Source organism: Scyliorhinus canicula, chromosome 18, assembly GCF_902713615.1.
Source record: "Scyliorhinus canicula chromosome 18, sScyCan1.1, whole genome shotgun sequence".
Classification (NCBI taxonomy): domain Eukaryota; kingdom Metazoa; phylum Chordata; class Chondrichthyes; order Carcharhiniformes; family Scyliorhinidae; genus Scyliorhinus; species Scyliorhinus canicula.
The window spans coordinates 43,648,015-43,660,229 of NC_052163.1; the positions used below are offsets into that span (position 1 = coordinate 43,648,015).

The 12,215-nt window shown below is 43.3% G+C and overlaps 1 protein-coding gene across 2 annotated transcripts in view; it reads left to right on the forward strand.

Annotated features, from left to right (window-relative positions):
* fbxw10 (F-box and WD repeat domain containing 10) overlaps positions 1-12,215 on the forward strand; it is an 83,968-nt gene that overhangs the window by 16,774 nt on the left and 54,979 nt on the right. The window contains exons 2-5 of one of the 2 annotated variants that reach the window (XM_038777089.1): positions 592-753; positions 1,919-2,110; positions 4,664-4,791; positions 8,086-8,304. In XM_038777089.1, the coding sequence (XP_038633017.1) occupies positions 592-753; positions 1,919-2,110; positions 4,664-4,791; positions 8,086-8,304 (701 nt within the window). The remainder of the gene's footprint in view (positions 1-591; positions 754-1,918; positions 2,111-4,663; positions 4,792-8,085; positions 8,305-12,215) is intronic. The other variant, XM_038777090.1, reaches the window with a different exon arrangement.

The following is a 12,215-nucleotide window of genomic DNA, read 5'->3' on the forward strand; positions in this document are numbered from 1 at the left end:
CCCAAGGATCATTACAGGGACCTCTGCTGTTGGTAATGTATAAAAATGACTTGGAAGAAAAAGTAGCGGATCTGATTAGAAAGTTTGCGGATGATAGTAAGATTGCAGGAGTTGCGGATAGTGATGAAGATTGTCAGAGAATACAACAGGATATAGATAGGCTGCAAAATGGGGCGGTGAAATGGCAGATGGAATTTAGTAGATCCAATTCAGGTGAGAGCTATAAAATAAATGGCAGAACCATCAGGAGCATAGAGACCCAGAGAGATCTAGGTTGACTCTCATGCGCTGTACTGAAGGAATTCTGCACTGACGGAGGTGCCCTCTTTTGGATGAGAGGTAAAACTGAGTCCGTAGCTGGCCTCTTGGGCGACTATAACAGATTCCGAGGCACTTATTCAAAAAGAGCACGGAGTTATCCCAGAATTCTCTCCAATATTTATCCCTCAGCCAACACCCCTAAATTAAAGAAACACATGTTAGCTGGTGGTCATCACCTGCTGCTAGTACAATCTTTCTGGGTGCAAGTAAACTCCTGCATTTCCTATATTACAACAAGAACAGCACATAAAACTGTGCTTCATCTTTCAGATGCGGCTGAAGATGCCAGCTCATTGCATGGATCACAATATACCTTTCGGACGGCAGAACATCCTGAACTGGAGCTGCTCAGTGAGATCTGGCCTGAATATACAATTGTCACAGCTGATATACTTCCCGCAAGCCTGCTCTTTCACCCAAAGGATCGTGCTGGTAAGAAAGTTTCAATGGTGTGAAATTTTAAAAAGCCAAAGGATCCCAATCTGATCCGATTTGTGAGATTGGGTTCCGCGGATTCACCAATGATTTTTCTTCAGTAAAGAGTGAAGAATTTTTGCATGTAAAGGCTTTCAAAATGAGTTTAGCATTTGGCAGTTGTACCATTGAATGTGGGCTTCAGAAAGTGGTGGTGAAATCTAACCCCTGGCATAAAGGTAGGAACCATTTCCCGGCTGGAAACCTAACTCCCGATTTACATACCTCATGGTTTCTCTCATCGAATCATAGTAATGGAGTTTTACAGCACAGAAAGAGGCCCTCCAGCTCATTGTGTCTGTGCAGGCCATCAAGCACCTATCCTAATCCCGTTTTCCAGCCCTTGGACTGTAGTCTTGTATGCTATGGCATTTCAAGTGTTCATCTCCATTCATCTTAAATGCTGTGAGGGTTCCTCTCTTCAACACCCTTTCAAGCAGTGAGTTCCCAATTCCCACCATCCTCTGGATGAAATTTCTTTCCCCTAGATCCCCTCCAAATCTCCTTCTCCTTCTTACCTTAAATTATGCTTCCTAGTAATTGACCTCTCTACTAGGGGAAAAGCTTCTTCCTATCGACCCTATCCATGTCCTTCGTAATTTTGTGCACCTCAGTCAGGTCCCACCTCAGCCATCTCTGCTCCAAGGAGAACAACCCTGACCTAACCAGCCTCTCTTCATAGGTGAAACACCCCTGAACCCAGGCAACATCCTGGTGAATCTCCCCTGCACCCTCTTTATCTGCTGTTTCTGTGAAAAAAATAATTGGTCTCCGCCATGGTTTCCTGGCCAATCAGGGAGGTTAGCCGGGGGGACACAGCAGCAATGAAGGATGTCTATTTAAAAGAATCTCAACAGGGCTCACAACAGTATTACTGTGTAGAGGAAAACATCCAGTGTGAGGGAGGAAAGAGCACAGTATGAAAAAGTTGCTCCTCACTTCGCAGACTCAGCCCTGGAGGTAATAATTCAGGTGATGAGGGCAAGGGGAAAACTCCTCTACCTGGCTGAAAAATTTGAATAAATTTGTACCAAAATAACTTATAAGCTTGTTGCAATTTACAGCATGAAATCTTACTGTCAGTACAAGTTAGCTTTTCACAAATGATTCACACATTTTTTAGTTGCAGCTAATTCTCAGCCAAACGTTGAAAGCCTAAATACGAAGCAATTGCCGTCATGGAAAGAAATTATTGATTCATACAATGAAAATCCTTCGATAATTATAACTTCACCTTTCGAGGCTACCTCAGGGATCACTGGTCATAAGGACTTTCTCCGCTGTCTACCCATTCATCTGGCAAAATATATACTTGGTGAGGGCTGATTTTCTTTCAGGTAAACCTGCTTTGGATTATTGGGAGGCGTGCGAGGAAGTGAGGAAAAATAATTTAATACAGGTAGAATAAATTTTCAGTTGCAGACCCAATACACTTTCACGATTCAGCCCAATATCACATGGTACAAACACTGATCACAAAACCCAGGCTAGCGCTTTTATCATGGAGTGATCTTTGCAAACAAAAGCTTGCAAACCCTGGGGAGAGAAACGAGAGTTAATGTTTCAAGTTGAATATGACTCTTCAGAGCCTCTGAGTCATCCCCTACATCATGTCCAGTTCCATGGCCCTAACCACCTCTTCCCTCTTCTTCATATTGCAAGGAGCAAGAACCTCAATGTAGCAATTAAGTGCCCAATTAATGGCCTCTTTCCACCCGAGCTGGCATTCTACTGCCACGGAAGGGGCAACCGCTGCATGTGGAGACTGCCTTTGCCTCCCAGCAGGTTCGTAATGTGTAGGAGACGAGGTTGCTTCACCTTTATGGCCACTCCATAACCCCCAGAGGAGCCGTCTGGTGGCAATAGGCACCTCTACGGCTATGCTGGTGCTGACTGAATGTGCTCCCCCATCCCCAATCACTAAGGCCTGCCTCCACCCCCTGGTTCTTCTCCTTCAACCCGCACTTCTATTAGTGGTGCCTTTGGGGCTGCCAGCTCTCTGATGGGGTCAGCAGCTCTGGGGAGGCGGGTGGCTCAGATGGACAGTGGCATCCCTGTTAATTTGCTGCCCCTGGAAAAATGCCACCCAGGGAACTGCAGCCAGGAGGTTCAGAGACGGACCCAGCTTTCAATCCTAGTGGCAAGAGAGAGACCTCAGAAAACCTCAGTCCAAAGTAAAATTCTCCAGCACCGGATTCCCCTGGAATAGGAAAGAAAAATAGGTGCAATACAACTTTCATATTGTATTTCAAAAAGGATAACCACAGGCATCACAGTCAGTTTGCTAATCTTGAAACTTGGCCATGCACATTCCAATTCCCTTCCTTGCTGTTTATGAACAAGCATCAGAAATATTGGTTTAAACAAACTGTATTGGTTTTATATTTCAATGATGTTTCCAAATGTTATGAATACATATTCACTTGTTCTATCAGATTGATTAACATTAGTAAGAACACGTTACTAACTGCAACATTATGATGCATGTGAACAACTATTAAAAGAATATTCCTATTGCATAGTGCATTTTCACATGTCGAAGACTGTACATTTAACTATAACTGACTCAGGGCAGCGCGGTGGCACAGTGGTTAGCATTGCTGCCTACGCCGCTGAGGACCTGGGTTCGAATCCCGGCCCTGGGTCACTGTCCGTGTGGAGTTTGCACATTCTCCCCGTGTCTGCGTGGGTTTCACCCCTACAACCCAAAGATGTGCAGGGTAGGCGGATTGGCCACGTTAAATTGCCCCTTAATTGGAAAAAATAATTGGGTACTCTAAATTTATTTTTAAAAAACTATAACTGACTCAGAACACTGAAAACTACCATCATAAAACATGAAAATGAGATTCCCTGAGGAATAACAGCTGTTTAACTCAGATGTCCCTGGAATAGTTTAAGATGTCTCTTGTTGCTTACTGGCATGTTGCGAAATTGGGAAACCTATTTTGACATCTGCTTGTGGCGAAATTTAGGCGTGTGTTGAGTAGGTGAGGCAAGTAGAAAAGGCGTATTTAAGGGGAAACTAGATCAGTACATAAGGGATGAAGGAATGGAAAGATAGATGAAGTAGAGTGAGAGGGGTTTCACGTGGAGCACAAACTCTGGCATAGTCCAGTTGGCCTGAAGGGATTGTTTCTGTGCTTTATGTTCAATCTTGTTCCAGGTAAAAATGAGCAACTGCATTTTCTTATAAAGAATCTGCTTTCTACAGGCCACTGTTCATTCTTCTTGCTGGTAAGCTTCTGCCACATTTCTCGATCTGGTTTTCTATGAGCTGTTATTCAATTAAACACTCGACTGGCCCAACTAAAAAAGAAGACAGCTTTAGAACTGAGGGCAAGGAATATGAATGCTGGTAAAGCTGGAAGGGAGCATTATACCTCCTAACACAATAGTGCCTCCATGGCTACAGCAATTTTATATTATTATCCAGTTATGAATCATCAGGGAGGGTCGATCTCCCATCACTGTTCATCTTTAATGTACTGAAACTGAGGTGAAAATAGAACGGTAGTGACAGAGGCTGATGCCTGTATGAATTTATACATGGTAATTTAATTTGCACTAGAATCCATCATTGTTCCTTTCCTTAGTATGGGAATTCCAGGCTTATTAAACCTATTTCATAGTTTAAAATCTGCAGGAAGATAGATCAGTAGGCAAATTACTGCAGATGCCAGAAATCTGAGATAAAAGCACAGCATGCTGGGAATCTTCAGCCGGTCTGGCAGTGTCTGTGGAGAGGAGAAGCACAACACTTCAGGTCGATGGCCTTCTGTAGGAACTGGTACGATTCAACAAATGGTTCCTTTCCTCGTCAGTTTAAAAATCTCCAACGAATGAAATATGTTTTTTCCCCCATTAGGTTTTCTGGATGGAGGATCTCTCACAAACTCCATGCATGTGTCACGATACTGGGCCTGCTTGGGAAAGGAGGTTATCAGGGATAAACTGGCCCTCCAATGCATTTTTGATGAAGTCTTAAAGTTACAGGTATCATTCATAGTATTCTTTATGTATCGTCAGATATGTTTAATATTAAAATTCCTGATCGCTAGCCCAAGTGTTACTTTATTTTAAAAATTATTACATTTCTTTATTCGCTTTGTTAAGACCAAGCTGGTTTGTATCTTTTCTGGGAATCGACTAGGTACTGAGGCACTGCGTCCCAGAAGAATGAGATATTAATTTTTAAAATATCCATTTAGTTATTGTTTAGAAGGCATATTGAGGTAGTTGAGATGCTTGCGGATCTGACTGTACAGTCCTTGGCAAGATCGAGTGAGCATTCAGCAGAAATGTTTGAAAAGGTGCACCATTAATTGATGAGATTAATTTCGAATTTGGTTTTGATGCAAGGTTTCAAGTGAACTGAAACAAAAGTTTTTTGAGTTTTGAACTTTCAAGATGTTAGAACTAGAATACCCAGATTGAACCACACCTTGATTGTGAACTTAACATGATTGTGTAAAATGTCATTGAAAGCAACATGACAGATTGACAGCCTAAGGGCAAATTTAATTACTGTAAAATCTAGTCATGCGTGCAAGCTGTGCAGATCTGTGAAGCTGAAGTCTCCCAATTGAATTATTATAAAAGTGACAAAATTTACATTCAGCAAAAATAGATTTGAGTTGCATTTTGCTTTTTCTCATTTCCCCTGCCCCCGCCTTTGCTCCAATGCGTTTTATTTGCAATGTGCAATGGAGAAGGGGACAGACATTAAGCATGTATCAACTCAGCCGCTTTTATTCCCTCAGCAGCATACCCTTTGCAGTTCCTACTTCATGGATATTGGCAATATATATCAGGATTTCTGCTGTTATTTTTTTTAAATGGAAATTCATCTTTCCCCTGTGGGATTCTCCATTGGCAGGATCCTCCATTTCATCAGCAGTGCATCCGTGCCTGTGGTATTCCCGACGGCCACGGGAACAGAGGATCCTGCACGGCATGCCGTGCTGGAAAACAGGGCTGGCGGGATGGAGAATCCCGCTCCCCTGTTTATTTTTGTCTGAGGGGATAATAATGATCACAATACTTACACGCTGTATATGAAAATCATTTTTCTTTTATGCTTCATATATTTCACACAGTTGCCTCCGAGAGCAAATATGGAGGATACACAAACCAGCACCAAAAACACCAGGCGGTGAAATCCACCGTGGTCCTTGAAAACCACTGTGGGAGCTGAGCTATGTCGTGTCTGCCTCCGAATGAGAGAATAAAAACAGGGCAGCAGAGATAAATGCCAGTGCTTGCATCTGGTCCAGTTTGATTCCGGCCTCACCTCTTAAGACAAACGTTTTTTGTTTTGGCATTGATGACCTGCAGAGAACTTTTCTTGACACCAAGGAGATTCCACAGTCAGAAAGTTTCTGACCATGTATTAAATTGTGTGTCCGCAGTTCTTTTAAAGTTGCACTTGCAACGAGCCCTGTTGCATCTTGCCTAAAAATAGCTTGCTATTTCTGCCCTGCAAAATATATAGGACAGCTTTGATGCCGCGGAAGTCCATTTGTAGCATCAAGTGGAGTTTAATAGAAAAGAGCCTGAGGACATAATGAGGCCAGAAGCACTTGTTCATCCAACAAGCATAAAAATGATTACATTTATCTCTTCTTAGCGGTGAGTTGGAGAAAAGAAAATACAGGTTGAGCATCCTTTATCCGAAAACTAAAAAATTCTGAAATTCACACTTTTTTTTCGAGCGCCGCATGGCATCACGAATGGGAAAGCCCACGAGTTCCTGGGCAATGCGCAGTTTCCAACGTGCGCTGCATATGCGCAGTTCCCAAATGTTCTGCACATGCGCAGTTCACAATGCACATTGCACATGCGCAGTTCCCAATGTGCACCCCACATACGTAGTTCCCAGTGCGCCGCACCTGCGCAGTTTATTCTCAAATCCAAAAATTCCAAAATCCGATACTCAGCCCCAAGCATTTTGGATAAGGGATGCGCAACCTGCATTGAATAATGCACTACAGCATTATCCATTCACCCGTGACATCTGGGTTTGAATCCAATCCTGAGAAAGTCGAGCAGAAGTAGGTCCTGGGGGACCAGCTTTTCTGAATCTGCCCTGTCAAGCCTCTTTAAGTGTTTTATATATTTCAAGATCACCTCTCAATTGTCTAAACTCCAACGAATGTCTTGAATGTTGTTCAAGACAACATTTCATTTTCTGATTGAAAATTACTAATTAGTGTACAGTATTGTGCTGTAGATTTGCAGCACTGAAATTTGATAGCTCAGGAAATTTACTCTGCGTATGGCTGTATCAAACTTGACCAGGGAGTTCATGCTGCTAACACTGTGCAATAGAAGAGGAAATGTATTCTGTTAATTTTCATGGACATCCTTTACCTCAATGAGTTTTCAATATTTGATTAGTTGTACAGAGATATCAGAAAAAGCCCCAGATCATTATCTACAGTTTTTACCGACGAGATAAATAACTTGCAGATAAATGATAGGAGCTGGACGCAACTCTTACAATGGGTTTGCAGATTGAGAAGGTTTAGAAAAGGCCTCTTTGTACTCTAATTCTTCTAGTTTTTATCCTATTTTCGAACAAAGTTCAAATATTTCTATCCTCATTTATCCACGTTGATTCACAAAACTAGCTTCTTGTCAAAAAGCTACTTCCAAAAATGTGGCACAAAATCTCAATGGAATAGTGATTGTTATGGAGAATCCGAGTACCAGTAGATGCCTATCGATAGGTCAAGTGACCCTTTTCTAATCCTTCTTGATAAGCATGGTTTGCATTGATTCTCTTGCAGCAACAGAAACCATTGATGAAGAGTTGCACGCAGTTACCATCATTCCTCTGCATTTGTTTTATCTTGTTCGCAAAAATTGGGGACATTGTTCTGGGATTTTTTCTGAAGTTCCAGAGCATCTCCAGTGGTTGCTTACATCATTTTCATTTATAATTTTAAAACGATCAAGTACAAACTTATAAATTCTTTGGAAAAGTTTGGAAATGTGGAGAAAGCACACTTCCATTTTTTGGGGATGGAAGCAAAATATTTTGAATGCTGGAACTTTGGGGGAAAAAAAGCAGGAAATGCTGGAAAAGCTCACGTAGAAGAGTCATATGGACATGGAACGTTAACTCTGTTTCTTTCTCCACGGATGCTTCCTGACCTGTCGAGTTTTCTCAGCATTTTCTGTTTTTATTCCATTGTTTTGAGGTAACTTTGAAAATCAGCTCTTTTACAAGAGGCAGCAAGATGTTCTTTTTTGACATGATTGTCTTTACCATGAAAAAAATGAAAGAAAATAGGTGCCAATACAAAGAAGGAAACAGTGCAACATATAAAGAATGAAATTATAGAAAAAGACCACAAAAGAAAGAAAGGGAAAGGAGAGAAAAGCAGGAAGCAGAAAAGAAGGGAAAAAGAAACAACCTTAGAAGCATGCGTCAGGAAACTAGAAAGTAAAAGAGTACACTTAACTAAGGCAACATCCAAGAAGATTGAAACAGATATAGTGCAGGTATTTATGAGAACTGACTTATTAGAATGTTGACTATCCAATTAGACGTAGATAATGGGCGGGATTCTCCGGTCCCCCAGCCGCGTGTTTCTTGGCCCCGCGGCGTTCACTGGCGGCGGGATTCTATCCTCCCACTGCTTGTCACTGAGATTTCCCATCAAAATCAGCAAAACCCATGGGTGGGGATGCGCTGCCAGTGGGGAAAGTGAATCCTGACGCCCGGAGAATTCCGGCCAAGGAGTTTGTATTTTGCACTCAATGGACTGTGGGTTCGTTTCACAGTTAAAAGGTCATCAAACGGTCACCTTTCACGTCGTCCTAATCCTTTTCAAGTTTTTGTAGCTATTTAAATGATTTGCACACGAGCCTCTTGACTGTGTCAGTCGTCTGATAATCCTCATGTTAAGAGAGGTCCGCCAAAGGGGGCGGTAACAAGCTGTGCAGAACTATTTATATTAGTGACTTTTCCTATAACGGAGTAAACTGAGTAGAGCAGACAGCACTAGTTAGACATTTCCTGCTACTATGTACAGTCTGTTCCCCTCAGAAATGTTTCTTGAAGGCGGCACGGTGATGCAGTGGTTAGCACTGCTGCCTACGGGTTTGAACCCGGCCCCAGGTCACTGTCCGTGTGGAGTTTGCACATTCTCCCCGTGTCTGTGTGGGTTTCACCCCCACAACCCAAAGATGTGTAGGTTAGGCGGATTGGCATGCTACATTGCCCCTTCATTGGAAAAGAATAATTGTGTACTCTAAATTTTTAAAAAAGGAAATGTTTCTTGCATGAATATAAATCGTTTCTCCGTGTGTCGTACAGAATCTGAGCTGTTTTGTGCCAGTAGCCTAGAAGTCATTTGGTTTCTGGGACCTGACCTGATACTTCAATCTCTGCCTGCGTTGAAATTACTCAACGGGCTGTAACTTTCGATTCGGGTCAGAAAGCAACGGCCTGCTGGAATGTCAAGACTTTTTAAAGTGCACTTATCTGTCCGAGACAATTGCACTGAAAATTACAATGGCCGGAGCTCATTGGGGCTTGCTTGGAAAAAGTTCTTGCAGGCTCCAGTGTAGTCAGACACCATCGAATTCAAGCAGACTGCGCCCCTTTTTCAACTTTAAAGTGATAGGCCAGGAAGAAGATATATGCCCAACGTAAGTTGTGTGGTCGGGAGGGTCGGAAGCCTGGGGATGTAGGAATGGGGGTTGGGGGATGGGTGGTGTGTCGGAGGTCAGGGGCTTGGAAATCGGGGAAGGATGGGGAGGTCAGAGGGATTGGGGGTGTTGGAGGTCAGGAAGGTGGGAGTGGGGGAGGTTGGGTGCCAGTGTGGAAGGTGGGTGGGGATTTGGGAGTTGGGGGAGTCAAACATGGCGGGGTGGTGGGGTCAGATCTCGGGGTTGTGGTGTAAGGGGTCATGAGAGCCCTTTTGTGGAGTCCCACTTGGGTTCAGAGTAATGTAACGTGTTAAATAAACAATTCTATTTAATATTGAACTATAATATAAAGAATAAAAACAATAATAATGTTAAAATTAGAATTGTTAATATATTTTTTAAATCGAAGAGAAAGAAGCATAACTTTTATTAAAAGCAGAAAGCAATTTATCGATCAGCATCACTTGCTGATGATGGGATTGATGTTTCATTGCTTGTTGTCTCACTGGTTAGTGGTATGTTGCTGGTGATGTTGATGTTATCTCGCTGGTTAGTGACCACCTTAAATTGAATTAGACTGAGCCTGGCACATGATGAGAAGGAATTAACCCTGCCCGGGACCTCTGCCAACAGACCCGCTTCCAACTCCTCACCTAGCTCCTCCTCCCACTTGCCCTTGAGCTCCTCCACCAGGGTTTCCTCCGCCTCCTGTAGTTCCTGGTAGATATCCGACACCCTCCCCTCCCCCACCCAGGAGCCGGAGACCACCCTGTCCTGTATCTTCAGTGACGGCAGCGTCGGAAAGGCCACTACCTGTTTTTTCAGGAAGGCTCGTACTTGCAGATATTTAAAGGCGTTTCCTGGTGGCAGATTAAATTTGTCCTCTAGCGCCTTCAAACTGGGAAAGCTTCCGTCTATGAACCGATCTCCCATCCTTCTGATGCCTGCCCTCTCCCAGCTCTGGAACCCACCATCCATCCTACCTGGGTCAAACCTGTGATTGTTGCATATTGGGGTCCAGACTGACGCTCCCTCCACCCTCTTGTACCTCCACCGTTGTCCCCACATCCGCAGTGTCGCCACCACTACCGGACTTGTGGAGTAACGGGTCGGCGAGAACGGCAAAGGAGCCGTTATCAAAGCTCCCAGACTAGTACCTTTACATGACGCCGCTCTCTCCCCCCCCCCCCCCCCCCCCCCCATTGCCCACTTCCTAATCATGGCTATATTGGTCGCCCAGTAGTAGATGCAAAAGTTCGGCAGCGCCAACCCACCCACCCCCCCTCCCCCCTGACTGCGCTCCAACGCAATATGTTGTTGATGTTGTCTCACTGGTTAGTGATGTGTTGCTAGTGTTAATATTGTATCGCTGGTTAGTGATGTGTTATTGGTGATGTCTCGCTGGTTAGTGATGTGTTGGTGTTGTTGATGTTGTATCGCTGGTTAATGATGTGTTGGTGTTGTTGATGTTGTATCGCTGGTTAATGGTGTGTTGGTGTTGTTGATGTTGTCTCACTGGTTAGTGATTGTGTTGGTGTTGTTGATGTTGTATCGCTGGTTAATGGTGTGTTGGTGTTGTTGATGTTGTCTCACTGGTTAGTGATTGTGTTGGTGTTGTTGATGTTGTCCCACTGGTTAATGATGTGTTGTTGATGTTGTATCGCTGGTTAGTGATGTGTTGGTGTTGTTGATGTTGTCTCACTGGTTAGTGATGTGTTGTTGGTGTTGATGTTATCTTGCTGGTTAGTGATGTGTTGCTAGTGTTGTTATTGATGTATCGCTGGTTAGTGATGTGCTGCTGGTGTGTTAATGTTGTCTCACTGGTTAGTGATGTGTTGTTGGTGTTGTTGATGTCTCGCTGGTTAGTGATGTGTTGTTGATGTTGTCTCACTGGTTAGTGATGTATTGTTGGAGTTGATGTTGTCTCGCTGGTTAGTGATATGTTGCTAGTGTTAATATTGTATCGCTGGTTAGTGATGTGTCGCTGGTGTTGATGATGTTTCACTGGTTAGTGATGTGTTGGTGTTGTTGATGTCTCGCTGGTTAGTGATGTGTTGTTGATGTTGTCTCACTGGTTAGTGATGTGTTGCTAGTGTTAATATTATCTCGCTGGTTAGTGATGTGTCGCTGGTGTTGATGTTGTCTCGCTGGTTAGTGATGTGTTGTGTTGTTGATGTCTCACTGGTTAGTGATGTATTGTTGGAGTTGTTGATGTTGTCTCGCTGGTTAGTGATGTGTTGCTAGTGTTAATATTGTCTCGCTGGTTAGTGATGTGTCGCTGGTGTTGATGTTGTCTCGCTGGTTAGTGATGTGTTGGTGTTGTTGATGTCTCGCTGGTTAGTGTTGTTGGTGTTGATGATATTTCACTGGTTAGTGATGTATTGTTGGAGTTGATGTTGTCTCGCTGGTTAGTGATATGTTGCTAGTGTTAATATTGTATCGCTGGTTAGTGATGTGTCGCTGGTGTTGATGATGTTTCACTGGTTAGTGATGTGTTGGTGTTGTTGATGTCTCGCTGGTTATTGATGTGTTGTTGATGTTGTCTCACTGGTTAGTGATGTATTGTTGGAGTTGTTGATGTTGTCTCGCTGGTTAGTGATGTGTTGCTAGTGTTAATATTATCTTGCTGGTTAGTGATGTGTCGCTGGTGTTGATGTTGTCTCGCTGGTTAGTGATGTGTTGTGTTGTTGATGTCTCACTGGTTAGTGATGTATTGTTGGAGTTGTTGATGTTGTCTCGCTGGTTAGTGATGTGTTGCT